The sequence below is a fragment of the Bos indicus genome, chromosome 17, assembly GCF_029378745.1.
Source record: "Bos indicus isolate NIAB-ARS_2022 breed Sahiwal x Tharparkar chromosome 17, NIAB-ARS_B.indTharparkar_mat_pri_1.0, whole genome shotgun sequence".
Classification (NCBI taxonomy): Eukaryota; Metazoa; Chordata; class Mammalia; order Artiodactyla; family Bovidae; genus Bos; species Bos indicus.
In genome coordinates this window covers 44,682,176-44,709,861 of record NC_091776.1, presented here as the reverse complement: position 1 = coordinate 44,709,861, position 27,686 = coordinate 44,682,176, and the positions used below count along the sequence as shown (strand labels likewise).

At 55.4% G+C, this 27,686-nt stretch overlaps 2 protein-coding genes across 29 annotated transcripts in view; one reads left to right on the top strand and one right to left on the bottom strand.

The window, feature by feature from the left end:
• Positions 1-7,592, top strand: part of FBRSL1 (fibrosin like 1) — an 84,232-nt gene extending 76,640 nt beyond the window's left edge. For 27 of the 28 annotated variants that reach the window (XM_070769278.1, XM_070769297.1, XM_070769289.1 and 24 more), the window contains 5 exons: positions 875-1,004; positions 3,269-3,346; positions 3,509-3,592; positions 3,770-3,977; positions 5,493-7,592. In XM_070769278.1, coding sequence (XP_070625379.1) covers positions 875-1,004; positions 3,269-3,346; positions 3,509-3,592; positions 3,770-3,977; positions 5,493-6,321 — 1,329 coding nt within the window. In that variant the 3' untranslated portion in view covers positions 6,322-7,592. The remainder of the gene's footprint in view (positions 1-874; positions 1,005-3,268; positions 3,347-3,508; positions 3,593-3,769; positions 3,978-5,492) is intronic. The other variant, XM_070769288.1, reaches the window with a different exon arrangement.
• Positions 7,593-16,754: 9,162 nt separating this feature from the next.
• LRCOL1 (leucine rich colipase like 1) lies at positions 16,755-27,272 on the bottom strand. The gene is made up of 7 exons (XM_070769307.1): positions 27,227-27,272; positions 26,699-26,725; positions 19,402-19,505; positions 18,278-18,403; positions 18,043-18,168; positions 17,852-17,974; positions 16,755-16,947 (listed from the first exon to the last, which is right to left on the bottom strand). Exons 3-7 carry the CDS (start codon positions 19,495-19,497, stop codon positions 16,945-16,947), a joined length of 474 nt encoding a protein of 157 aa, XP_070625408.1. The 5' UTR covers positions 19,498-19,505; positions 26,699-26,725; positions 27,227-27,272; the 3' UTR covers positions 16,755-16,944.
• Between the last annotated feature and the right edge of the window lie 414 nt (positions 27,273-27,686).

Sequence of the window (27,686 nt, the reverse complement as noted above, 5' to 3'; positions counted from 1 at the left end):
TCTGCGACCCCATAGACAGCAGCCCACCAGGCTCCCCCGTCCCTGGGATTCTCCAGGCAAGAACACTGGAGTGGGTTGCCATTTCCTTCTCCAATGCATGAAAGTGAAAAGTGAAAGTGAAGTTGCTTAGTCATGTCCAACTCTTAGCGACCCCATGGACTACAGCCCACCAGGCTCCTCCGCCCGTGGGATTTTCCAGGCAAGAGTACTGGAGTGGGGTGCCATTGCCTTCTCCTTATCACGCCCTGAGTGGGTTACAAAGGACAAGTCACAGAAAGGGATTTATGATGGATTAACAGGCAGACACTCAGGCAGGGTGCCTGGAAGGTGCAGTGGAGGAGGCAGGGTGGGGGGCAACCCTCTGTTGTCACCACAGCAGGAAGAACTAGGACGGACTCGGCCCACCCCGTGCCTCCCGTGGCCCTATGACCCAGGGACTGGCATCTTAGTTTTATTTAATACATTTAAATTTTAATACTCTTGGTAAACTTAGCCATTAGAAAACTGGAAAGACTCGGGTATGCGCATGTACTTTTCCAACTCAACTTTACAAAATCTAAACAGTACTTCTAATGAAAATGTAGCATCCAAATTGAGATGAGTTTTAAGTGTAAAACACCAGCTTTCAAAGACCATATAAACAGGAGCGAAACGCTGCAATCGGGAACCTCCTATATCGACCGCACGTGACGACGTTTCGGTTACCCCACATCGCTGACACATGGTCAGGATGACTCTTACCTGTCTCTCCGCCCACTGAGCGAGGCCAGCGGAGCAGGGGGCATCACACCTTGTTGTCCAGCTCATCGGCAGCCTGGTGGCGAGCAGGACAGAGGCCCGGCCTCCGGCCCCTATACACGCTCTGTCCCGGCAGATGCAGCTGGAGCCCCACAAGCTGGACGTGGGCACCAAGCTGGACTTGTTCAGCAGACCCCCCGCCCCGGGCGTGTTCGCCGGATTCCACTACCCACAGGACCTGGCCCGGCCCCTCTTCTCCAGCTCGGGTAAGGCGGCCTGGCCCAGGGGAGCTGGCGGCCCCTGCCAGCGTGCAGGCCTGGGGATGGCCCAGCAGACGCGGTCTCGCCTTTCTCCTCTGGCTGGTGTGGGCTCAGGAGGGCTCCGGCTGCTTGGGCGGCGCTTTTGTTTCTCCAGCTGTAGCAGGTGGGGTCTGGCAGTCCTGCCTGCCTCAGGCTTCTCCCTCGCCCCCTGGAGGTGTCCCCACAGCTGACCTGACCCCGCCCATGCTCTGGCCCGTGTTCGGCTGTTGTCCGAATGGTGGGAACCTGCTCCAGAGCCTCTGTCCCGTGTTCACCTCCGCCAGCAGCCACACCACAGCCTCACTGTGTTGGGTCCCTAGGACTACCCCTAGGCTTGCGGCACTCCCAGGACTCGGCCTACGTCTCACACACCCCCAGCCGTATGCCTTGCAGCCAAGGGACACGCATCTGTCGGCAAGGAAGGGGAGGAGGGTGGAAGTCGGGTGTCTCCTGAGCACTGCCTGAGGAGCCCCAGGATGCACTTTATTCCCCGGAAAGGAGCCCTGACAACAGGGCAAGAGGCTGTCTCCCAAGGAAGCTTGTGGGGACCCAGCACCCCGGCTTCTTACTGGGGGCCAGTCATGTAGGCACCTGTGTCTGCCTGGACCAAAACCCAGACTCCTGGAAGGAAAGCGAGTGCTCAGCACAAACCACACTGTTTGCACAAACAATCTGAGCACATGTGAGTGAGGTATTCCTATCAGAGGAAGGTGAGGAACCTCCTGAAACCCAGGTTCCCAGATGCCGACGCAGGGCAACCATGCAGCAGTCCTCAGGTTGATGGTCTGGAGCCCACAGGGCTGCTGCTGCCTCTTCCCCAGCTGTCAGGCCCTTGAAGGATGTCACCTCCTCAGAGGACCTTCCCTGACCACTCTGTACATCCACCCCGCTCACACCCTGCCACAAGCTCATGCTTGCTCACCCCCACCCGCTGTCAGTCTGTGCAGGCAGCCCGTTAGCGCACCGGTGTGATGGGATCATGCCGGCTGGCCTGTGAGCTGGCCGGCTCTTCCCAGCCCCCACTCCACCACCCTCATGGCCTCCAGTCCCCAGCCAGGGCAGAGGCGTCTCCCAGGTGTCTGGTTCCTCAGAAAGCAGAGCGCCTCCCATCTGGGCCTCAGCCCTGGCAGCCAGCAGACTTCTTAGGCCTTATCCTACAGACTGTGGCCTGGGCCCCCCATGCTTCCCTCCACCCACGGCCTCATCCTGCTGTGCGTCCACTTGCCCCAGCACATGCCCCACCTAGACCAGGGCCCTGCTGTCCCTGCCTGACGCCTGGTCGCCCACCCCCCCATCTGGTGTGAGTGTTTCTTCCATCTGTGTGCATGTTGCCATCCTCTTTCCCAGGGAGTATCAGCTCGTTAGCCTTTTCTTGAGGTATAGCTTTGTAAGGCAGCACGTTTCCCTGACTGCCCTCCAAGTGCTCTTATAGCATCCTTTTCAGCACTGGGACCAGCTGTTTCCTAACTTCTGGTTCGATCTCTTCATAAGGTCACTTAGAAATGAGATCACGTTTCTAGGTGGAAGCTCTCTGGAAACTAAACCTGTGTTTGTCTGGGTGGAGGAGCCCACCTGTGACGCCCACAGCAGGCAGACGGAGCACTCCATTGTTAGGGTCCCCTAACAGGTGGAGGGAGCTGGAGAGACAGGAGGGGGCGCCCCTCTCACAGGTCTCACCAGAAATTCGCCTCTAGACAGAAGGTGGGACACCCTAAGCAGCAGGGTCTGCCCTTGACCCAGCAGCCCCTTCTCGGAACCAGGCCCACTTGGCTGCCCTCCGGATTCGGTTCTGGAGGCGTTGGGGGAGCGGGGCTGATTCCGCACTGATGCTTGTGGGCTGTGGCCAGCAGCCAGGGGACACCACCGGAGGGGCTGCCATCTTCAGGCCATTGTTCGTCTGGACCAAGCCACACCCACTGTCAAACGACCAGGATTGTTTGTTAGCTCTGGTCAGGACCTCGGAGGGTAGCTGGCTGCGGGAGTAGCCCCTCAAGGCTCAACCTCAGGCCTTCTCTCTGCCCTTCTCCGCTGGGGGCTCACTACTATCAGCACCTTCCTCCCTGCTCCCCTGCGTCGTGGCCTTCCAGATTCAGGGAGACGAAAGCCTACCTCCCAGCTGGTCCTGAGTTTGGATGGGGAGGTGGAGCAGCCAGGGTGCACCACCCTGGGAAGGAGGCACAGATGGAGCCCCAGGTGCACCCACGCCTCCAACAGTCTTCCCCCCTCTCCAGGTGCCACCCATCCCGCCGCCAACCCATTCGGACCCTCAGCGCATCCTGGCAGCTTCCTGCCCACTGGTCACTTGACAGGTAGGTGTCCCTGAGGTCTGTGCAGTCTGGCTGGCCTGTGCTGACCCCCAAGAGCCAGGGCACCCTCAGATTGTGCAGGTGGTACCTGCCAGGTTCTGGAGCCCCGGGGTAGGGGAGGGCTTGGTGCACACAGAAATTCCTGAGTGCTTGTTGCACCCACAGACCCTTTCAGCAGATCAAGCACCTTCGGGGGCCTGGGGAGCCTGGGCAGCAACGCCTTCGGAGGCCTTGGCAGCCACGCGCTGAGTGAGTGACCCTGCCGCCTTCTCTCCCTTCACACGGGCACGGGCGTGCATCAGGGCTACAGGGACACCGGGCGGACTGTTGCCCCTCGTCTCCTCAGGGTCTGGGGTTGGGCATCTCCCTGTGTGTGCTCCTCCCTGGCCCCCTGGCCTCACCCTCTGCTGCCAACCCCTTCCCCAGCTCCCGGCGGCGGCAGCATCTTTGCCCCCAAGGAGGGCCCCACACTGCATGGCCTGCCCAGCCCCCACGAGGCCTGGAACCGGCTGCACCGAGCGCCACCCTCCTTCCCCACGCCACCCCCGTGGCCCAAGCCTTTAGATGCCGAGCGGGTCTCAGCCCTGACCAACCACAGCCGAGAGCTGGACAAGGGCAAGGAGGAGCGGGACCGGTGAGTTGGGGCCCCTCCACTTACCCGTTCTGCCAGCTCCCTGCCGCCCCAGCTTTGGCCCCCACCCAGCACCTGCAGCCCCAAGCCACCTCTCCTGAACCCAAGGGGGCAAACTGAAATCTTCTGTGGGAGGACGCGAAGACTGCGTCTTTGGGGTAGGAAAGACCAGGGGAGGGGAACCCCCGAGTCCACATACTCTCCACCTTGTTGCCACAGAAGACTCTTGCTGGGGCACGATCTGGGCAGGTACCATCCAGGATAAGGGTTACTCCCACCAAGGCCCTGGCAGGGATGGTGGGCTTCTGGACCATGGTAGGGTCTAGAGGTAGCTCAGACCTGCAGGGCAGTGCTGGAGGGGCTGCTGAACCACAGAGGGTGCCAGGTCAGGGCAGTGCTGGGGGGGGGCTGCTGAACCACCGAGGGTGCCAGGTCTGGGAGGTAGACCTGTGGGGAGCCCTTGAGCTGGAGGATGGGGGCTGAGGTTGTGTGTTCCCCCTCCTCACCCCACGGGCAGCAGAGCTAGGCCAGGGCAGGGCAGGAGGGAGCCTGCATTAACGGGAGCAGCAGAGTCCGGGACTTGGTTCTGGAGGAGTCATGGGCCAGCCATGCAGACAGGAGCAGGGGAAGGCTCCCTGGCCAGCCCTTCCGGCCAGGTCTGGGCATTGCTGCAAGCTAGGTGTTGGGCAGAGCCTGAGAGGACAGTGAGGGAGGGGGTGACCTAGAAGATGAGGGGGACATTTGTCACAGGCCCCAGGAAGGGTGCCGGGGAGCACCCCAGGGCCTGCTCACATCCTACAGCCATCACTGTCATCGCAGAGGGTCAGGAGCCCAGGGAACTGCAGCCCCCCGCAGGGACATCAGGGTCAAGAGGGCGGGCTGCAAGTGCAGTAAGGGTAGCCAGGTGCAGCAGTGAGGTTGGGGGGACCTGGGCACCTGATGTGCTCAAGCTCAGCTGCCCTCCCAGCCCCACATCAGGGTGGAGGTCATGCCCCCCTTGCTCCCAGCCTCAGGGCCAAAGGGCTAAAACGTCCAGAGTGGCACCTCATGGGTGAGAACCGGACTGGGATGGGGTGGGTGGAACTCTGGTGAGCCCCAGCTGGGCCACACACACCCACCAGAAGGGGATTTCAGAACCCCATCCCTCCAGATCAGTGGATCAGTGGGTCTGAGGCGGGGTGGAACTTCCCAAAGTTCTCTGGGTTCTGGTGAAGTCTGTGCTTCTGTTGCAAAGTTGGGCTCCAGAGTTGCCCGTGTGGGGGAGGCAGGTATGGGGATGCCCTTGTGGGGGTGTGGGTTATGATCACCATGTGTGTGTTGATGGGTGCCCCTAGCAGTGATTGCACAGGAACCTAGCCTGCAATCACACGTGGACACACACCCACACACACAAGGACCCTGAGGTCACTTCAGTGGACGGTGATGGTGCCACATTAGGTGGGAACTTGGTGGCAGACGAACTCGCTGCAGGGTGTCCCGTCAGGCTGAGCCGGGGTGTGTGTGTGTTGTCGCTCCCAGGGACCTCCTGGAAAAGACACGCCTGCTGAGCCGGGCCTCTCCAGCGGCGCCCGTGGGCCACCCAGGCAGTGGCCTCGTGCTCCGGGGCCAGGGCGATCCGGGCCGGCCCGGGATCCCCGCCGAACGCGAGGCTGAGCTCCGCATCAAGGAGAGCCGCTCCCCGGCCAGGGAGGATGGCCCCAAGCCCAGCAAGATGGCCCTGGGGGAGGGCCTGCGCCTGGCCGGTCTCCTGGGCCGCGAGCCTGGGAAGCCGCAAGAGTCGCTGGCCGAGCAGCCCCAGAGCGACGTGAAGGTCAAGGAGGAGCGCGGTGAGGATGGCGACGTGCCCCCACAGCCTGGCCCGGGCCCCGCGGGCCGCGAGCGCCCGGCCTTCGCGTGGGAGCCGCCGCGCGACGCCTACCGCGGCCCGGAGCTGCCCCGCCGCGCCCCGCCGGGACCGGGCCCCGCCGCCCTCCTCGAGCCGCCCGAGCGCCCCTACCGGGACCGCGAACCGCACGACTACAGCCCCGAGCGCCTGCGGGAGGCGCGCCGCGACGAGCTAGAGCGCGCCCGGGCCGCGCACCTGGACGGCGCGACGCTGCTGCCGGCGCTGGGCGCCCTGCACTACCCGCGCCTCGCGCCCGCCGCGCTGCACAACAGTCTCCTGGCGCGGACCCCGCCCACTGCCGCTGCCGCGCTCGGCGCGCCGCCGCCGCTGGTGGCGGCAGGCGGGCCCCCCACGCCCCCGGGGCAGCCGCGGAGCAGGACTACGCCGCTGGGGGCCCGCGCGCCGGGCGAGGCCCGCGACTACTCCCCGTCCCGCAACCCCCAGGAGGTGGAGGCGCGGTAGTGGCCGCGGGCCCACTCCCACCGCGCGTGCGGGTCCCCTCCAGGAACGCACTGCTGTCCACTTTTCTAAACGTCCGTTTCTAGAACCTAAGCACAGTTCCATCGGCCCTGGGGTGGCGACGCTCACTTTTCCACTCGCAGCGTCGGGGGTGTCACACACAGCTTTTCTGCGGGTGATCTTTTGTTTTCCGAGCTTGAGATTAGGCTACTGGAAAAAAAAAATTCAAGTTTGTACCTTTTTTCCCACAGGTGAGAAGCATTTTTAATAGATTTGTATTTTTTTCAACTTTGTGCTCTTTAGACACTTAAGAGAAACGAAAGACACTTTTGCTTTTTTACTTTTAGTTTGGTTTTGCAATTTAATGGCCTCAGATCTGTCTCCAGAGCCCCTGGGGTTTTTTTTGTCTTATTTATGGTGGAAAAAAACGGTCATTTTGTCCAATGCACTGTGAGGCCCCCACTCAGGCCTGGCCCTGACCCTCCCTTGGTACTTGGAACCGAAGTTACAGATATATATTAAGATAATAATGTACAAAGCTTTTTTTGCCTTATTATGCAGAAGTGTAAAAGGGTTTCTTTTTCGGTTTGTTTTTTTAAAAAGAAAAATGAAACTGTAAATAGTCTGTTAATATAAATATATGATGTTATTAAATTCTTAACCTAGGTAGACTTTATAAAAACAGTTTCTAGAAATTTCTCTGGTGGTTTGTTTAAGGTGGTCACAACAACCCACCCGCTGTCAGTTGGAACTGCCCTCAGACGTTTAATGGCAGCAACATCCTTCAACTATGCAAGCGCTTGAGCGGCCAGGCCGCTGGGGGACTGCGGAGTGGCCCTGGGATGTGCGTGCACCTCGGGCTGGTTGTGCGGTGGCCTGGGGATCCACCCCAGATGAGTAGGGATTGGGAGGTAAAGAGGCTCAAGGCTGATCACAAAAGAAATAACCTGTGTTTCTTCTCCACGGAGGCCATCAGAAGACATCGGTCTCATGTTCTCCCACCGGCCAAGGCTTTGGCATGATTTCCTTTCGGTTTCAGTCTTACTTTCATAACCCCATGATGTCACTGTACCCTCTTGTCAGTATCCCTTCTTTCCTGACGTCCACACCTGTGTCCTGAGCGTTGGAGCCTCGGTTTGGCCATCCTTGGCTGTTTGCTTTATTCCGTTCTGTATTTTCAACCCCATGTTTTCACGGTAGACCCCGGTTATTTTAAACAGTCTGTTCTCACATCAACCAATGAAGGTAAATACAGCCTTGATTTTGGATGAAAAGGTGGTTGAGTGTTTTGTGGGGCTTTGTGGCAGGTGGGGATCATGTACCTGCCCTCAGTTCCTTCCGCCAACCCCTGGCTCCCACCCACCAGGGCTGCCCTGCCTGCCCTGGGCTTGCTCCCCCAAGTGGTTCCCTCTGCCAAGGCTCCTCCCTCTGGCCTTTGCTGGCATCTCCATCTTGCCTTCAACTGCTGTGGTCCCACAGTCCCCACCCTGTCGCCTGCTGCATCATCCCTGCCCCGAACTTGTTCTCTGGGTTGTTTTTCTCTGTGCACTGGGCGTCAGGGTGCATGTCCTCGGGAGGGCTGGCCTCGCCCCCTGCTACCCTAGCAGAGCAGGTAACCATTGTTGGAGAGGGGAGATCTCCGCAAGGAAGGGCGCAGGGGCAGAGCTGCTGCCCTGACCTGCTGGAGGAAACAGGCGTGGGGGTGCCCGCCCTGCAGTGGGGACCTCAGCTGCTTGTGCTTAGCACTCGGCCTATACCCCTACCCTGGCATGGTTTGGAAATGGGGCCTTGGCATTGTAGTCTAGTTGGATTGGCTTCCTAGGGTAAGAAGCCTGGCTCAGAACTGCCTGGAGCCTAAGCCCATTGGAGTCCCCATGGAGAGCTGGGGGTGCCCTTCAACCCCAGGGAGACGGTCCTGGTCACTTGCGGCCAAAGCACCCTCCAGGGCCTTCTCCACAGGAGTTTGGTTCCCAGGCACTAGCCCCAGCCGACTGGAGTGCCTCTCTCCTGCACGTCTTGGTTTTCCTTTGTCTCATTGGTAGCCTCCACAGCAGAGCGTCAGGAGCGACCTGTCACCGTGCCCTGCTGACGGACCTTGGGAGGCTGGTGACCACACTCACCCTGGGCCACAGCCACAGTGCTGCAGGGTCCCTGTGGAGCAGACACTGAGAAGCAGAGGCCCAGCCAGCTCGGCACGAAGGCCCTGGGGCCCCAGCTGTAGGTGTAGTTGGAGGATGGATGCCATTCAGGGACTGCCCTTGACTGAGACCACTTGGGAGTCCAGGGATATCACATGAAGGGATTAAATATTTGAGTTACAGCCAAATGACACAGTCTGCATTGAACCACAGGGACACGGGGAGTAGGCCTGTGCTTCTTGCCTGGTTTCGGAGGAGGGCCCCTGGCAGCACGTCGCTTGCAGGGTAGGGTTGGTATCTGCCCTGGGGCAGGCCGTCCCTAAGGCACCTCGTTTTCAAGAGGTCATGTTCTCTTATGGAGTGTCTTCCCAAAGGGCATGATTTTTCATGGAACAAAATCACTAGTGGAATTCTTCCCACTGGGGGGCGCCCTCCATGCTGGCACATTTCTGAACAACCGTAACCTACAGTAAGTGGCCCATAGGGACTGTGGTCTGTCAGGCGGCACCAGCCTCCAGGAACCCGCAGTCCACACTGGAGCGCCATCTCCAGGAAACGTCTATGAAGTTAAATGACTGTCAAATAAAATGTTTCAATAAAAGCATTGAAAGAATTTGTAAAATCCCCTAGAAAGTAAAACAAAAAGATAGTGAGTTGAAAATGTGAGAAAAGCTGAACAACTTCCCAGGATGTCCATCCTCCAATTAATAGAATTTAGGGAAGAATAAAAGCTAAGTGGAGTGCGACATCTTAGAGTAGCAATTTTAAAACATCCCGGTCAAATACCAGCCAAAAAAGACATTTCAGGCATGCGAGGATTCAAACATACATTCATTCACTGCATCTTTTCTTTGGGAGCTGCTGGAGGAGATACTGCGGTAAAATAAGGGTGTAAACCAAGAGAAACGGGGTGCTGAGGAGGACGCCCTTAGGACCCAGGAAGGAGGCCTTGGGGGAGGTGGTCGCCGCCAGTCTTGCAGGTTTTCTCCATGTGAACTTCAGAGTTAGCTTCTCAAATTCTACTAGTTTTGTCCTCTGGCCATTATATTGGGATAGCATTGGATTTATAGATAAATTTGGGAGGAACTGACACCTTTTCAATGTTGATTCTTCCTGGTCCATCACAGAACTCTCACTAATGTACTTGTTTCCTTTTCTCTCACTTGGTAAAGGTTTTAATTCCCTTCAGGTGTATTGCTAGGTGTCTTATGCTTTCAGTGGGCTTCCCTGGTAGCTCAGTTGGTAAAGAATCCGCCTGCAGTGCAAGAGACCCCAGTTTGATTCCTGGGTTGGGAAGATCTGCTGGTGAAGGAATAGGCTACCCGTTCCAGTATTCTTGGGCTTCCCTTATGGCTCAGATGGTAAAGAATCCACCTGCAATGCGGGAGACTTGGGTTTGATCCCTGGGTTGGGAAGATTCCCCTGGAGAAGGGAAAGGCTACCCTTTCCCTTCCCAGGTCAGAATACAGAATACTCCTGTATTCTGGCCTGGAGAATTCCATGGACTGTATAGTCCATGGGGTCGCAAAGAGTCAGACACAACTGAGCAACTTTCACTTCACTTCTGCTTTCAGTAAAGCTGTGTGTCCTTGTTGGTTATGACAGCTGTGCAGAAGAGCTCCTGGATCGCTTATCTGCCGTGTATCTGATCCCTTCCTGTGGCGTCAGTGCTGGTTACCAAGGGTAACCAGGCAGGAGGACTGTACCACTGGCCTTTTGTGGGCGGGTGGGGCTGCGGGACTCACCCTGGTCAGTGGTCATCCATGGAAGGGCCATAAACTGCTTCTGAGCAGGGGGGCATCTGATTGCTGGTGTGGCACCCCCAGGGCCTCAGAACTAGGACTGCTCCCAAGGGGGCTGCTCTGTGGGCCTGGCTTTTGGTGGAGGGGCACAGACCAGAGCCCTGAGACCTGAGGCTGTCACCAAAGCAGCACAACCTGACCTCTGTGGGCTAAGGTGCTGACCGAACCCTCCTACCAGTTCCAGCAGTCTTTCTGTTGATTCTCTTACTCTCCAGGTAGACTGGGGGGTCAACTCCAAGAAGCAACAGTCTGGCTGTCCTTCAGCATTTCTCACTGACCCCTTGGGCTGCCCCTGAGCTGGGACTTCCCAGAGGATGCCCACTGTTCAGCATGATACATGCTGTACAAATACAGCGGGGAGTTTGATGTTCAGTTGCCAGGTTTTCATCTTGGTTAGCTCACTTTTTAATTTTTAAATGAGACACAGGTCTCATTATTCTCCTTGAGTCCACTCATGTCACACATCACACAAGCAGCTGTCCTAACACTGAACCACCTCTGTGCTGATGTGCTTGAGTTCTTGTGGAAAGGCCAAGTCTAACCATGCAAACCCATGCTCTCCTGCATGACCATCGCTGCCTTGAGTCAGGCCCTCTTAGTTTTTTTTTCTTTTTCAATATGCAATTTTAATTTGTTTTATTTATAATTTTTTTTAATTGCAATGGGTCTCCTTTGCTGCTCTAGTTGCGGCGAGCGGGAGCTACTCTGGTTCTGGTGTGCAGGTTTCTCATCGTGGTGGCTTCTTGTTGCAGAGCACAGGCTCTAGGCTCTTGGGCTTCAATCAGTACTTGTGACACGTGGGCTCCGCAGTTGCAGCTCCTGGGCTCTAGAGCACAGGCTCAATAGTTGTGGCACTGGGGCTTTGTTACTCCACAGCATGTGGGATCTTCCTAGACCAGGGATCGAACCCGTCTCCCCTGCAGTGGCAGGCGGATTCTTAGCCACTGCACCACCGGGGAAGTCCAGGCACTCTTAGTTTTAAAGTGATTTTGTAAGTTGCACCCTTGACCACTTTTAACCCAACAGCTCTTTGGTGACCAAATTTTATTCTACTTCCCTGAGTCCTGACGGGGGAAAGTTGAGACGCAGTTTCCTGTGCCTCTGTGGCTATTTAACATGTTGCCTGGCAACCTTGCCAACATCTTTCTGAGGATGTCCTGTTTGTCTGTGACCACATCTGTCCCCCCAGGAGGTCCCGGCAAGTCTGCTCCTGGCCAGGACACTGACCCTTTCCGATCTTCAGCATTACTCTGTGGTTTTACAGACAATTTGGGCAATTTTTATCTTTGTGAGGGCTTTCTTGGTGGCTCAGATGGTAGAGAATCTGCCTGCAATGCAGGAGACCTGGGTTCGATCCTTGGATTGGGACGATCCTCTGGAGAAGGAAATGGCAATCCACTCCAGTATTCTTGCCTGGAGAATTCCATGGACAGAGAATTCCATGCAGGGCTATAATCCATGGGGTTGCAAAGAGTAGGACACGACTGAGCGACTAACATTTCATTTAGTCTTCCTGGGAATGGATCTGCTCTCTGAGGAACGTGGGCACCTCAGTGTGCAGTCCACACCACACACTTCTTACCTTCTTTCAAACTCTTTCCTCTGAGACTCTGTCACCTTTCACACTCTTCAGGCTCGTTGGTGTTTCCCCTTTTGTCAGTCAGACTCTCAGAGTTTTGTCTATTGTATTATATTTTGCAAAATCCAAACCTCTGGGTCTTCTCTCCCTCCCACGCCCTTCGCCCAGGGGTGCCCTGGGATGTATCATTCCCCTCCCCCGCCTGCCCCCCAGCAAACCTCCCACAGGGCCCACACTTACTGGAGGCTCTAATTGCCACATTCATCACTTGGTATAAATACCACAGAGCACCTGCTTTCTCTCCACCATGTTATTGAAGCCACAAAGTACTTCCAGGGGTGTGGTTGCCCCCAAGCCTCGGAACCTCAGAGATTAACCGCCTAGAGACGATCTAAAAACCCTACCCTGAGGAAGCGGCCGAGCCCAGAATCCTGCTCCGGCGCCGCCGAGCACCGCCCGTCTCAACCGCCCGGCCCCGTAAATGGAAAAAAAAAAAAAAAACCCTACCCTGGGGAACTAACACCTTTTGTTATTTCTTATCAGAGTTTGTGGGGAGGCCACATGGAGTAAGTCTGTCCAGCGATGGCCACCAACCTCACCTGTGCCTGTCCCCATGCATGCAGCAGGAGTCAGGGCAGCCCTCCCCTGACCATCTCCCCCATCGTGGCTCCACATCCTGGAGAATTAGTTTGTTTGGGGGACGCACGCAGCTTTAAACCAGAGCTGCTTAGTGCAGAAAGAGGTTGTGCTGTGCAGTGACCACCAGGCAGATCCTACGCTGAGGGGGCGGCTTCATCCCTCACACTTTTTTAAAGAGATGGGGCCGGTGCCAACGGTTCACAGGCAGGGGAGCCTCGGGCTTGGCCCTTCTTGATGCTGGAAGCCTGCAAAAGTGTCAGGAGTTTGAAGGGCCAGTTTCCATTTAGGAAGATAAGCAGAGATGGTGGTGGGATGGTCTCTCAGTGTGAATGTACTTAAGGCCCCTGAGCTGTGCACTTAAAATGGCTAAGAAGGAAATTTTTATGTCAAGTGTATTTTACCACAATTTTTTAAAAGTTGTATTTCATGATTACAGAATAAAAAGTTTGGGGAGGACTTCCCTGGTGGTCCAGTAGTAAAGAATCCACCTGTCAATGGAAGAGATGTGGGTTTGATCCCTGGGCCAGGGAGATTCCACATGTCACGGATCAGCTAAGCCAAGGAGCCTGCCGCTACTGAGGATGAGCTCAAGAGCCTGTGCTCCACCACGAGAGAAGCCACCACAATGAGAAGCCCGGGCACCGCAGCTAGAGAGTAACCCCACTCGGTGCAACTAGAGAAAAGCCCGCAGGCAGCAACCAAGACTCAACACAGCCAAAAATAAACAAACAAAAGACCTGTGGGCTCACACACACACACAAATGTTTTGGGGGAAAGAAGCCAGGAAAACAGTAGCCCCACTCCCCCACACCACAGGCAGGCGCATTTTGCATGTGAACTTTATCGGGTGACAACGCCTTCGAGGGAGGCATGCCATTCTCACTTCTCAGAGGAGGTCGTCCTGTCCTACCCATGACGTAGGAGTCCTTGGGTGAGTTGCTTTGAACAAAGAATCACCCGAGTTCCTTCTGCAGGGATGTATCCCAGGCTGTGTCCTACCCACCCCAGCAAAGTCCCCTTGGTCATCCAGCTGTCGGGCCTCAGACAGGGCTGTGAGCAGGACCACCACCAGCGAGTGACACCTTTGAGCCCCTGTGGAAGGTGGCCCTCGGATCACCAGTCAGCAGCTCCCCTGCAGATCCCCTCCTCCTCTCTGGCCAGCCCTGGACAGTAGATGCATCCTTGGGTCCCTTCTCCTAGGAGTTCTCTGTCACCAAACCAGGGCCACCAGGATGGTGAGGAGGCCAGTGGGGGTGGGGGGCCTTCAAGGGAACAGACAGGAGGAATCCCATGTGGTTGCTCCTCTTCATCTCCTTCTCTCCCCAGGGCCTGGGGCCTGGCAGCTCTTTCCTCCCATCTAACATGTTTCCAAAATGTCTTGGAGGGTGTTGTGGGCTGAATTTTGTCCCCCCAAATCCAGATGGTCCGTCTAGTCAAAGCTATGGTTTTTCCAGTAGTCATGTGTGGATGTGTGAGTTGGACTATAACGAAAGCTAAGCACCAAAGAATTGATGCTTTTGAACTGTGGTGTTGGAGAAGACTCTTGAGAGTCCCTTGGACTGCAAGGAGATCCAACCAGTTCATCCTAAAGGAAATCAGTCCTGAATATTCATTGGAAGGACTGATGCTAAAGCTGAAACTCCAATACTTTGGCCACCTAATGCGAAGAACTGACTCACTGGAAAAGATCCTGATGCTGGGAAAGATTGAAGGCAGGAGGAGAAGGGGACAACCGAGGATGAGATGGTTGGATGGCATCACTGACTGGATGGACATGAGTTTGAGTAAACTCCGGGAGTTGGTGATGGACAGGAAGGCCTGGTGTGCTGCAGTCCTTGAGGTCCCAAAGAATCAGACACGACTGAGCGACTGAACTGAACTGAAATCCAGATGTTGAAACCCTGACTCCCAGGACCTCAGGATTTGAGTGTGTGGAGAGGGAATCTATAAACAGGTGATTGAGGTCAAATGAGGTCATAGGGTGGGGCTAATCCCACAGTTCTGGTGTCCTTATAAAAGGAGATCAGGACACAGACATGGGACGACCTCGTGGGGACCTGAGGAGGAGACAGCGTCCACGATCCCCACCCCACCCCGCGCCGAGGCTCTGTCAGCTATGCGGGAGTCTCTCAGGCCCTGGACACCACGTTCTCCACGTTTGCCGAGAAGCGCCGGCCAGGAGGGGACCAGGTTTTCCTGGAGGCCGAGGAACCGGGTCTCCGCCGTTTTCTGGGGAACAGCCCCCGGATAAAGGCCGCACTGGCAGGGTCTCAGGTTCCGAGGACCCCGGGGTGGCCGCCAGGAATCTCCTCGCACACAGGTGCTCCCCCCGCATTAACCTGAACGAGGCCGGGACCCAGTGGGCAAACTGCTGTTTTCCCGATGAAAAGGGAAAATGTCAGGGTCTGTCCGCATCCCCGGAGGAGCAAGCACCTGCCGGCTCCCGGGGAGCCTGGTCGACTGTCGGCCCACAGCGCCCCCTGGCGGCCCCGGGTGGTGCCGGCGCAGCTGCAACCACGTTCCTCGGAACCCTCCTTCCGCTGGCGAGGTGCCCACAGGGGCTGCTGTGGGTGCATCAGAGAGATAAACAGGCAAAATGTCCGGATCCCCGGGAGGTCCCGACGCCCGAGGAGACAACGAGGGGCTGGAATTAGCGTGGCCGGGATCCTGCTGAGAACCAGACGTCTGAGTACCCGGAGTAGGGGGCGCCGCGAGGCCCTGGGGCGGATCCTGAGAAGTCCCTGCGGCAGGAGACCGGCCCCAGCAGAGCGGAGCGAGGGGGTGGGTGGGGCAGGACCTGGGGACCGTCCACCCACCCCGCTCCCTGGGCAGTGGGGAGGACCCTGGCCACAGCAAAGCTCTGGCTGGCCTCTACTCCGAGTGTCTCAAGAACATTCTGAGCTAAGGCGAGGGATCCTTCTGGTTTTGTTTTTATTTTTGCCCCCGTGGCTTGTAGGATCTTAGTTCCCCAACCAGGGATTGAACCAGTGTTCCCTGCAGTGAAAGTAAAGTCCTAAGCACTGGCCCACCTGGGAAGCCCCAGCTTTGTTCTTAAAGAATGAACTGCAGTCACTCTGGGATCCACTTCCTGCTCCCTGGGTTGGCCAGGACCAAGAAGACAGATGGTAGCAGGCGTTGTCCAGGGTGTGGACAGTCTGGAGGCCTCGCACAGGCCCTGGGAGTGTGAAAAGGCGCAGGTGTGCTGGAAAGTCATCTGGCAGTTTCCTAAAAGGTGAAACGTGGAGTAATCCTCAGAGCCAGCATGCTGCTCCTGATGCACGCCCAGTGGATTAAAAACCCGTGTCCACAAAGAACATGCATAGGAATGTGCACAGTAGCTTTACTCATAGTTAAACTGGAAACAACCTGAACGTCCACCCACCGATGATGGACAAACAACATGTACAAACTCAAATGGAACAGCAAGGAACAAAGTCCGGCCACAATGCAGATGAGCCTGGAGAGAATCACCCTCAGTGAAGGAAGCCACTGTGGCCACGGATTGGGCGAGTTTGTCTACTCGGAGTGTCCAGAGCAGGCAAATCCGCAGAGACAGAAAGTGGACTAGTAGTGGCCTGGGAAGTGGAGAGCGAGGGGTGGGGCGTGGAGGGGAAGAGGGAGGGGAGAGGAGGGAGCCGGGACGGGGAGGGACGAGGGAGGGGGAGGGAGGGGTGGGAAGAGGAAAGGGGAGGAGCGAGACAGAAGCTGGGGTGGAGCCTGAAGGCCTCTCTGGCTTCCTACAGACTCGGAGTAGAGAGGGACGTGGGAGGAAGGAGAGGGAGAGGAGGAGAAGGAAAGGAGGGAGAGGGAGGGGAATTTTTTTTAACAGAGCCCCCAAAAGCAGCCTGCTATCTGCAAGATGGGTGAGGGCACAGAGGAAGGCGACCGTAAAATTTCTGGCGCTCTGGAAGCAGAGCAGCCAGTTGTGGTGTTCGCCTCTAGAAGCCACTGGAGGGAACAGTTTCTAGATCAGCCAGGACTTCAGCTCCTGGGGGAAGTGGGGACCCTGGGGACCAAGGGAGCAGGAGGAGGGGCCAGCGGGTGGCCCCTCCCCCCAGGGGTCTTCAGCGGGCTCCAGTGCCTTCATTGCACCATCCACAAGGTCAGGGGAGCCTTCCAACCTTTTATTTGTGATGACGAGTCACAGTCATGTGCCTGCAGGGGAGGGGCACGTCTACACCTGCCCTTTCCTCTGGGGAGACTTGGTCTCTGGTTGAGGGGGCTCCTCAAGACGGCCGAGCTGAGACCTGGGTCTCCACACCCACAGAAACATGCTCACTCAGTCAGGAGGTTTATTCATGCTAAGTCATCACATTGAGGTTCCAGGAGCTGCCCCTGGCTTGCACGGACATGGATGGTCTCGGGAGTTCATGGTTAGACGTGTAATACCTGCAGGTCTTCATGGTCCCATGAACAGACTCAGGGCTCAGGGTGTAGGGTGGTCTCCAGGGCACAGACTGGGCCCACGTCACTAGAAGGCACAGCACAATTAGGAAACACACAGGGAGACACAGACCACGAGGCAGGAAGGAGTTGGCCTTCAGGGCCAGTTGGATAATGACCAGACACCTTCCTCGGCACTGACAGTCTGCACCTCTGGGGGAAGCCACCGACGGTGTTGCCTGGTTCACTTGGATACCCTGGGGACACCTGTGGACTCACTGTTGTGGCACCTGCTGCACCCATTGTTGTTCTGGGTGCTGATGGGCCATGGCCGGCAGGGGAGGATGCTCAGAAAGGCCTGGTTCTCAACCTCTGGGCTCAGACACACCTTTATAATCAGACTGAAGTCCTGGATCCTGGCATCTGAGCTCAGACACCAGAGCATCCTCTCCAACCTCGTCACCGTGCCCCCATCCCTTTCTGCCCCCAACTGTTCTCCACGGTGTCTTCAGGTTCTGTGTTCTGGGGGCTGACTTCTGCAGGCTGCCTCACTGGACCCTGTCCTTCTGGATTTCCAGTTCAGCCAGTGAAAGTCTCCAGTGGAGGAAACTCCTGAGAGGGGGCCCTCCCCTTCGTCCAGCCTGGGGTCTAGCCCCACAGGAGTTAGGTCCCGGTGCTGCCAGATCTTGTGGGCCCACCACCTACCACCATGCTGGCCCTTCCCCAAGTGCCCACGCTATGCCCTGCTGCCACCCTAGTGGACCTGAGAACCCACTCCCCACAACCTGTGTCCTTTTCTGAGCTCAGCCACGTTCCTGCTGCAGGTGCAGCAACAGGAGGCCAACTTGCAGAGACAACTGGCGGCCTCTCCTGGAGGAGACGGCCACCCACACACATGGACACACCGCCCTCCGGGTCACTGCCCGCCTGCCTTCAGGCCAGTCGCGGGATTGAGCCCCCCAGGTGGGGCCGGACTGGGTTCCAGGACTCACCCAGGGCAGGCATTGGAGCAGGATGCCGCTCTGGGGGACGCAGCGGTTGGGGCTGAGCTCATTCAGTCGGATGCAGCACTTGCTGCGGCACTCGCTGTGGTAGTCGCAGTAGTCCCAGTTGGGCTGGGGACAGAGGTTGGAGGTCAGAGCTGGCGGGCGCCTCCCTCCAGCCCCGTGGCCCCTGGCCTCACCTTGCGCCAGGGCAAGCACTGCAGGAAGACGGTCTTGGCTTTGCAGTACGTCTGCACGCTGTGGTTGTTGATGACACAGCACTTGCTCTGGCACTCCAAGTGGTCCTTGCAGATGTACCCATTTGGCTGCAGGAGAAGGAGAGCGGTCCTTTCTGCCAGGCCCCTGGCCCTCCTTTCAGGGGCTGCCTCCCCGGCCCCTTGCCCTCCACCTCTCACCCGCCCGGGCAGGACACACCTTCTTCCAGGACAGGCACTGCTGGAATACGGTCTGGGCAGTGCAGAACTTCTGAGGGTTCAGGCTGTTGGTGACACAGCAGTCACTCTGGCATTCATTGTGCGTCTCACAGGGCTCTCCGATGCGCTGCAAAGTTGGGGTTCCTTTACGTGTGCCCCCACAGATCCAGCGTCCCTGCAAGGCTGTTGTCCAGCCCGGCAAATTAGCTTGCCTGCCCAACACTGTTCCCGAAGGCTAAGGGAGCCAGACCCAGAGGACAAAGGATGCTGGTGAGCAGAAGAAGCTCACCTGGCCCATTCCACGTGCTCTCACAGTTTATAGGTGAGATGTCACGGTTCAGAGAGGGTAAGCGACTTGCCCAGGGTCACACAGCCAACTAGGAGTTGGAGCTGAAGCCCAGGCCTGCCACCTGCCCACCTCCTGTGAGGAGGTGCCCTCGACTTGGTTCTCAACATCTCAAAACTCCTTTACAAACGCAAAATTACTGGAGGCTGCAAAGAGTCGTCGTTGCGGGTTTACTATTGGCTGTGAGTAACTTTACCTCTTCTTGGCTGAGATAAAAGCTGTCGTCTGGGTTCAGGAACTGGAGGCCAGAAGCCGAGCGGGTGAGTGGGGGACAGAGGAGGGAGGTGCATCTGGAAAGCACCGGCCACACAGAGCGGTGGCCTCCCTCCTGCATCCTGCACAGTGGGCACCTTGGACCAGGCAGGACGTGGGGATCAGGGTGGTGACACACGGGCCCCAGGACCGACAGACTGCGTTGTCTTTGCTGTCACTCCATGACGCACAGGAGCTGGTCACATCACCCCACCAGACCACCCACTGCCCCGCCTCCTCCCATACTGCCTCTTCTGCACACACTCCCCAATCCTGTGTGGGGTCCCTGGACTTGGGACTTGGCACTGGGGATCTGGGGGTCCACCAAGAGCCAGTCATCCTGGGGATCTGAGAGCCTTAGGAAGCAGATGCATTCATGAAGTGGGGGTCCAGTTCAAAGTGGGGGTGGGGCAGGAGAAAAAGCACAGAGCACATGGCAGGAAAGGGGGCTAGGAGCCCAGGTGCCCTGGGGTGGGTCTGGCGAGAGTTAGCCCCGGGCCCTACAGAGACAGGGACGTGACGCTTACCTTATGGGACAGCTGCTGGTACTTCTTTATTGTCAGCACTGGGGCCACGGGTAGCAAGCAGAGCAGTAGCAGCAGCAGACGCCCAGCGCTGGCCATCGCTCGGCCTGTTGGCACCAGAGGGCATGGATGCCTGCGCACGAGGCTCCTCCTCCCCTCCCTCCTGCCTTCCTAATCCTTCTCCATCAACATGGATTTTCAAAAATGAATAGACAGGGTTCTCTGGCTGTCCAGTGGTTAAGAATCCACCTTGCAATGCAGAGGGTGTGGGTTTGATCCCTGGCCAGGGAATTACGATCCCACATGTGTGTGCTGTGTGCTCAGTCACTTCAGTCGCATCTGACTCTTTGCAACCCTGTGGACTGCAGCCCACCAGGCTCCTCTGTCCATGGGATTCTCCAGGCAAGAACACTGGAGTGGGTTGCCATGCCCTCCTCCAGGGGATCTTCCCAACTCAGGGATCGAACCCATGTCTCCTGCATTGGCAGGCAGGCTCTTTACCACTGAGAAGCCAAGATCCCACAGGCAGTGGAGCAAATAAGCTCACAAGCTCTGAAGTCCACAAGACACAAAGAAAAAAGATTCCACGTGCCACAGTGAGAACTGATGCAGCCAAATATATAAATAAACAGGAGTAGGGGCAAAATGGCATGATGTTAAGAAAAATAATGTGATTTTCTTAGAGGGGCTTTGTTTACAAAATTGTGTAGGATGTGCAGAGAATTCCCGTCCTTGCCTCCCCAACCCACCTCCACCTCCATTGTTAATCTTAGTTGGGTGCATTTGCTGGGACCCATCAGCTGACACCGACACATTATTGTAAACTGAAGCCCACTGTGTCATGAGGGTTCAGTCTTGGTGCTGTACCTGCTACAGGTTTGGACAAATGTATGATGTACCTGTGATTAAGGGTCATACAGGGTCATCTCACTGCCTGGAAAACCCTCTGTGCTCTGCCTGTTCACTCCCCACCCCTGGCACAGCCCACCCCATCCCTTACTGTCCCCATGGCTGTGCCTTTTCTAGAGCATCCCGGGGTTGAACCGTGCACTGTGCGGCCTTTCAGATGACTTTTCCCCTTCCTAATACACACCTGAGGGCCCTCCGTGTCTCTTTAGGGCTTGTAGCAAATTTCTCTTTATTACTGATGGAAAATAGATTTTCAACAACACTTTTCGCTGGAGAACGATCAAGCCCTTTTTTGCTTCAGAGGAGAATGTCTCTGAGGTTAATGTGTGCCCGGGGGGCCTACCCTCTGCAGCCTGCTTCCTCCTGCGCCTCCGAGTCCCTCTGCAGAGGCCCTCTGGACCCCCAGCCTGAGCTGCTCCGACCCACTGGGGCTATGTGGTTGGTTCCCTGGCTGTTCATAGAGCTGGCAATTTGGTTTCCAATTTATTCCTAATTGTTTTTTTCAATGGAGATGATATTCAAACAGCATAAAATTAACCATTCGGAAGTGGACAATTCAGTGGCATTTCATGCATTTTTAATGTTGTGTAACCACCACCTCCAACTAGAACAGGAGTCCTCAATCCCTGGGGCTGTTAGGAACCAGGCTGCACAGCAGGAGGAGACTGGCGACTGAGCGGAGAAGCTTCATCTGTATCTATAGCCGCTCCCCATTGCTCACATGCTCACATTACCGTAGCCTGAGCTCTGTCTCCTGTCAGCTCAGTGGCGGGATTGGATTCACATAGGAGCGCGAACCCTACTGTGAACTGCGCATGCGGGGATCTAGGTTGCGTGCTCCTTATGAGAAATCATCCTGAAACCATCCCCACCCCCCAGCCCTGGAAAACTTGTCTTCCATGAAACTGGTCTCTGGTGCCAAAAAGGTTGGGAACCACTGATCTAGAATATTCTGTTATCCACCACAGCCGGGGCCCATCAGCAGAGCCACTTGCACAGAGCCCTGCAGGGAGCGGAAGTGATCCGAACACCGTCCTTCCGAGTTCTGCCGAGCACAGTGTAGAAGCCCAGAAACTCTGGGAAGGTCGGGGGTGAGCGGGGTGGGGTTCCCCAGGCTGCTGAGTCCCCTGCTCCCCTCCCTCCCTCCATCCCATGTTCCAGAATCTCTCCTGGCTTGTCTTTCAGCCCCACCTTGTCACTGGCCCCTGTGGTCTCCAGCTCAGGACCCTGTGATGTGACAGGAACAGTGTCCTCAGGGACCACAGGCCCCCCACCTCAGACTCTCCCAGGTCACTCTATTTGTTGTGGGGCCATGGGGAGACCACTGGGTCTTTTGAGGGTCTGGTTTCCCTCTCTGTGAAGTGAGGTGTGGGCTCCCTTTCAACTGATGGTTTTCAGATGATTCCGTGAAGTCACGATGTCATCTGCCTTCCAAAGCACAGTGGAAATCTGCTTTCTAAACTCCCTGAAATGTTGAGGTCCCAAGCCCAGGAACACACCCAGCTCTCCAGGTTGAGTCCTCCCCATCCTCAGCCTCCCCCATCTGGCTGCCTTGTCTGGGCCCCATGCTAGGAATTCAGAGCCTTTGGGAGAACAGAGCTGGGGAGGAGCACAGATTGGGGGGGGGGGCGGTGCATGAGAGGGAGTGGTTCCCTCCCACCCAGACAAGCCGACCAGGAAAGTTTTGGGCAGTGGTGTTGGTGGGGAGTGGGACAGCACTGGAGGTGTGGGGGTGGGCGGGCAGGGGTCTGGTTTGTTTCCTACTCCTCTCACCTCACACAGGAGCACCTGATCCAAATGAGCAAGGCTGGTATTTTCTCCCGAGCCATTGCTGTCAGCACAGATTCCTTTGGCCCCATACAAATACCGAGAAATAACCCTGTGCCTCCCATAAGGACAGAACTGAGCAACACAAAACATCTCAGAAAGGCAAAAGGCTTTTAGCCTCATTTATATGTTTTTGTCAATGGAAATGACAAATCACGGCTTCCCTGGTAGCTCAGTGGTAAAGAATCTGCCTGCCAATGCAGGAGACTCAAATTCGATCCCTGGCCCAGGAAGATCCTACATGCCTCAGACCAACTATTGAGATTACGTGCACCACAACTATTGAGCCTACATGCTGCAACTACTGAAGCCCATGGCCTGGAGCCCGTGCTCCACAATAAGAGGAGTCACTTCAGTAAGAAGCCCACACACTTCAACAAAAAGTAGTCCCCACTGCGGCAACTAGAAAGTAGCCCCCTCTCACTGCAACTAGAGAAAAGGTGGCACAGTAACAAAGACCCAGCCCAGCCAAAAAGAAATAAATAAAAATTATATAAAAAACAAGTCACAGGATACGTCACTGCTCTGAGTTTTGGTTTTCGGTAATTTTAGATTTAAATGTACCGGCAGTAAACCATAGCTCACGAGCCACAAAAAGCATATGCGTGTCATTCAGAAGTTTTGCTAATTGCTTCAAAAGAGACACAATAGCATGAACTCAGAGCCCTATTTGGAGCTATTTGTCACTGAAAAGTGATAAAGACGAAGCGAAAAGAGACCAGAGGATGCTGGTCTTCGTGACAACAATACCATTTCTCTTTTAAATTCTGCCTTTAAAAAAGCAAGTCAAGGACTTCCCTAGTGGTCCAGGAGTTAAGAATTCACCTTGCAATGCAGGGGATGTGTGTTTGATCCCTGGTTGCGGAACTAAGATCCCACATGCCGAGGGGCAACTAAGCCCATGCCCAGCAACTACTGACCCTGTGCACCACAGCTAGAGATTCTGTGCAGCACAACGAAGACCCAACAAATATATGATTTTTTTAAAAAGCACTTCAAAGTCTATGTCAACATGTGACAACAGCATTCTAAACTTTTCCCCTCAAAGGAAAAAAAAAAAAACAGCACCTGCAAAGCTGGGACACACCTTTATCACATGAGCATCCTGCATGTTGACAGATGCCCAGGTGTGTCTGAGAGTTTCCTCCCACCTCACTGCAGCTCTGCAGGTGTGCGCAGGCTGTTCTGGGTTCTGGGGCCTCACTGGGGGCCCCTGAACCTCCCAGTCTTCCCACCCAGACTCCTGACCCTCTACTCCAAAGTGGCCCTTGGGAAAAAGACAAGTGTTTCCATGGTGGAACCCGAGACACAGTTCCTAGTCCTGGGAGACCAAACTTACAGACAGACCCACAGCCTAGAGCAGCCAGCCAGGGGAGCCGGTCAAACCTCTCAGTGACCCCAGATGTCCGCCCTGGTTTTGCCCCACCTCCAACTCAGGACCAGCCTGAGAAGCCAAATGTGCCCCTAACCCACCACATGGGATGCCCGTATCAGTCTGCCAGGCTGCGTAACAAACACCACAGACAAGGATGGTCTTGCATCCTGGAGGCTGGCAGGCCCAAGTCAAGGTGTGGGCAGGGCTGGTTCCCTCTGGGGCCGCTCTCCTTGGCATCTTCTCCCCGTGTCCCCACATGGCCATCACTGTGTGCCTGTGTCCTGATCTCTTATAAGGACACCAGTCCTGTGTGATGAAGGCCCACCCTATAGACCTCATTCTTCCTCAGTCACCTCTTTAAAGGCCCCGTCTCCACAGACAGTCACATCCTGAGGTCCCGGGGTAGGATTTGGGAGGACACAGTTCAGGCCATAACAACACCCCATATCTAGTCAGTCGGCCCATCCTTCCCACTGACATCCTCCCCTTGGGTGCGCTGGAGCCAAGCTTTCCAGCCATCAGTGTCTGCCCACTGCCTGTCTTCGGGCCTGGTGCAGGGATGAACCAGCCCACATGCTGGGAAAGCTCTGGATCAGCTGTCCCTCGTCCCCGGCTGCAGCCTCCTCCCCGCAGCTGACCACCACCCTTCTGCCTTCCAGCTGATCTGTGAGGGCCATCGGCAGAAGGGTGCAGGAACTTGGTTTCCTTCACAGCAGGTCAAAGGTCTCGGATGCCACACATCGCATGATTTGAGGAAAATGACACCAGACAGTTGAGTCATATAAACATTTTCCAAGATAAATGGCAGCCCCACAGTCCCTGTTTGAACTTTGTACACTCTGTTCCCACGTCATAGCAAACGTGTCAAATACAATCATTATTTCATAACTGAATAAGAGCTAAATTTCGATCACAACTTGAACATTTTAACATTTCAAACCTGCAATGTTCTTTTTTATATTATGAAGATTTTTCTAAACAAATTCTTTTGTTATTATTTTATTGATTTATTTGGCTGCACAGTTTCTCAGTTGCTGCATGTGGGATCTGGTTCCCTGACCAAGGATCGAACCCAGACCCCCAGCATTGGGAGCAAGGAGCCTTAGCCACTGGAACACCTGGGAAGTTCCAAAGTAGAACTGGACATGGAACAACAGACTGGTTCCAAATCGGGAAAGGAGTACTTCAAGGCTGTATATTGTCCCCTGCTTATTTAACGAATATGCAGAAATGCTGGGCTGGATGAAGCACAAGCTAGAATCAAGATTGCCAGGAGAAATATCAATAACCTCAGATATGCAGATGACACCTTCCTATGGTAGAAAGCGAAGAAGAACTAAAGAGCCTCTTGATGAAAGTGAGAGGAGAGTGAAAAAGTTGGCTTAAAACTCAGCATTCAGAAAACTAAGATCATGGCATCTGGTTCCATCATTTCATGGCAAATAGATGGCAAAACAATGGAAACAGTGACAGACTTTATTTTGGGGGGCTCCAAAATCACTGCAGATGGTGACTGCAGCCATGAAATTAAAATACGCTTACTCTTTGGAAGACAAGTTATGACCAACCTAGACAGCATATTAAAAAGCAGCAACATTATTTTGCCAACAAAGGTCCATCTAGTCAAAGCTATGGTTTTTCCAGTAGTCATGTCTGGATGTGAGAGTTGGACTATAAAGAAAGCTGAGGGCCGAAGAATTGATGCTTTTGAACTGTGGTGTTGGAGGAGACTCTTGGGAATCCCTTTGACTGCAAGGAGATCCAACCAGTCAATCCTAAAGGAAATCAGTCCTGAATATTCATACTTTGGCCACCTGATGCGAAGAACTAACTCATTGGAAAAGACCCTGATGCTGGGAAAGATTGAAGGCGGGGGGAGAAGGGGACGACAGAGGATGAGATGGTTGGATGGCATCACCGACTCAATGGACATGAGTTTGAGTAAGCTCCGGGAGTTGGTGATGGACAGGGAGGCCTGGCGTGCTTCAGTCCATGGGGTCGCAAAGAGTTGGACATGACTGAGCAACTGAACTGGACTGAAACATCCTTTATGTACTGCTTGGCATGGCATGTGGGATCTTAGTTCTCCAACCAGGGATCAAACCCATGCCCCCTACATTGAAAGGCAAGGTCCTAACCACTGGACCACGGGGGAAAACCTACAGTGTTCTTTTTGTATTTTAAACCAGGGGGAAATTTTTTTTCTCATATTGTTTCTTAGGCCCTTGAAAAGTGCGCAGGCCCAGTTTATAAAATTAGGTATGTTGTGCCTTGTCAAACAGCCCCCACAACACGGAAGCACTGGATCCTCCCCCTCCGGGGCTCAAGAAAGCCCAGTTCATGGAAGGTCACAATCTACCTGTGCTCATAGCCCATCAGTCACAATGACCAAGAGCAGGGAGCTGCCCAAGGGCCCATCAGTGGATGATAGACAAAGAAAATGAGGCCCGTCCACATAATAGAATATTACTCTCCTTAAAAAGGACGGAGACTCAGATGCCGGCTACAACATAGAAAAACCTGGAGGACATCATACTCAGTGAAATAAGACAGACACCAAGCGGCAAATTCTGTATGATCCACTTTCAGGGGACAGTGTTTCTCTTTGGGAAGATGAAAGAGTCCTGGAGAGAGATGGGGGGAAGGTTGCACAACAATGAAAATGCTCTTAATGGCTCTAAACTGTGCACCTAAAAATTGTTAAGATGGTAACTTCTATATTGTACGTATTTTAGCAGGATTAAACTCAGGGTCCTGGAGGCATAGTTATCTCATATTTGCTGCCTCTAGTTATTTTCAAATATTCTTCTATGCACAGAATCTCTTTTCTTGGATATTCGTTTATATGTCTCTCAAATCAGGCATCTTTGCACAGGTTTGCCTTCCAAACACCAATATCAGGTATGATTCCATGATATCTCAATCTGCCCAATAAAAGCCTGATGCCAAACCTTGCCAAAAACCTTACAAATCTGAATAATTTAAATTATATGATCAAACTGCAGCTACTGTATTTACAACATAAACCCCTTGTGCTGGAGCCATACCCACCCTGCTTGTTTCAGTCTCTGCACAGGGAGGCGACTTAGCTTCTGGTGCCCATGAGAAAGGTGGCCAGAAGGTGCAGCCCAGATGAGGGGTCACGGACAGGTCGCCCGGCACATTTACACATGGAAAAGCAAGACTCACCGGTCACTGTGTGAGATTGGATATTCCCTGCGGAAAAAAATGCCCTCTGGTAGCTGATAACAGCTTAAGTTCACAGCGATCCTACCTTTAAATCTTGGGGCCCACTTGCTTCTTTGTGTGGAAGTGACACTGACCAGGCTGTGGCCACAGAAAAGACTCCCAGCCCAGAAGCAGAGACTCGCCCAAGAGGGCTGCCCAGAATCACTGGAACGGCCCCCAGCCCCTCCTCTGCTCCCACCGTGTCCCCATCTCTGCCCTCCAGGAGAAGTCACTTCCTTGTTCAGGAGAGACCAGATGCACAGTGACCCGTGGCCAGGGCACCCAGGACAGCAGGACGCTGGCCCACACAAGAACGCCAGAAACCAGCCGCAGCCTCTGCAACTACGGCTGCCGGCCAGTGACCGCAGCCTCCCAGGGTCTGCTCGCCTCCACTGAGGACCAGCCCCTAGCCCCTCACCTGGGACACCCTGCTTCAGGTCAGCCGCCCCGCCCTCCCCACCAGCACCCCTCAGGGCCCCTGGAGCCCACCTCTTTCACTCTCAGGGTCCCCAACTGCCTGCCTGGGGGCTGCCGATTCCCGGCCATGTTTGTTCTCATGTGGGTGGTGTGAACACAGTGTTCATTCAATTAACATTGACTGACATTTACCTCTGGCTCCATGCCCAGATCTGGGAAGAAGACGATGCGTCAGCATCTGCCTTGTCACCCGGAAAGGAGTTCTGGGCTTACTGCGGGGGAGAGCGTGCACAGACTACGGAGAGCCTTTAGGGGAGCGGTAGGGATGCCGGGAGGAGTACCGGGGTTCTCCAGGTGGGGTTCCCTAGGACAGAGGTCCCGGCAGAGCAGGGGGATGGGTTGTGAAGAGGCTCCAACTGGGTTTGGGGGCTGGGTGAGAGGGTGGGGCCTGGAGAGCTGGCGCGAGAACCTTCACAGGGCAGAGGGTCTCAGAAAGCTCGGGCACCACGCGGTCCAGACGAAATGGCACTGC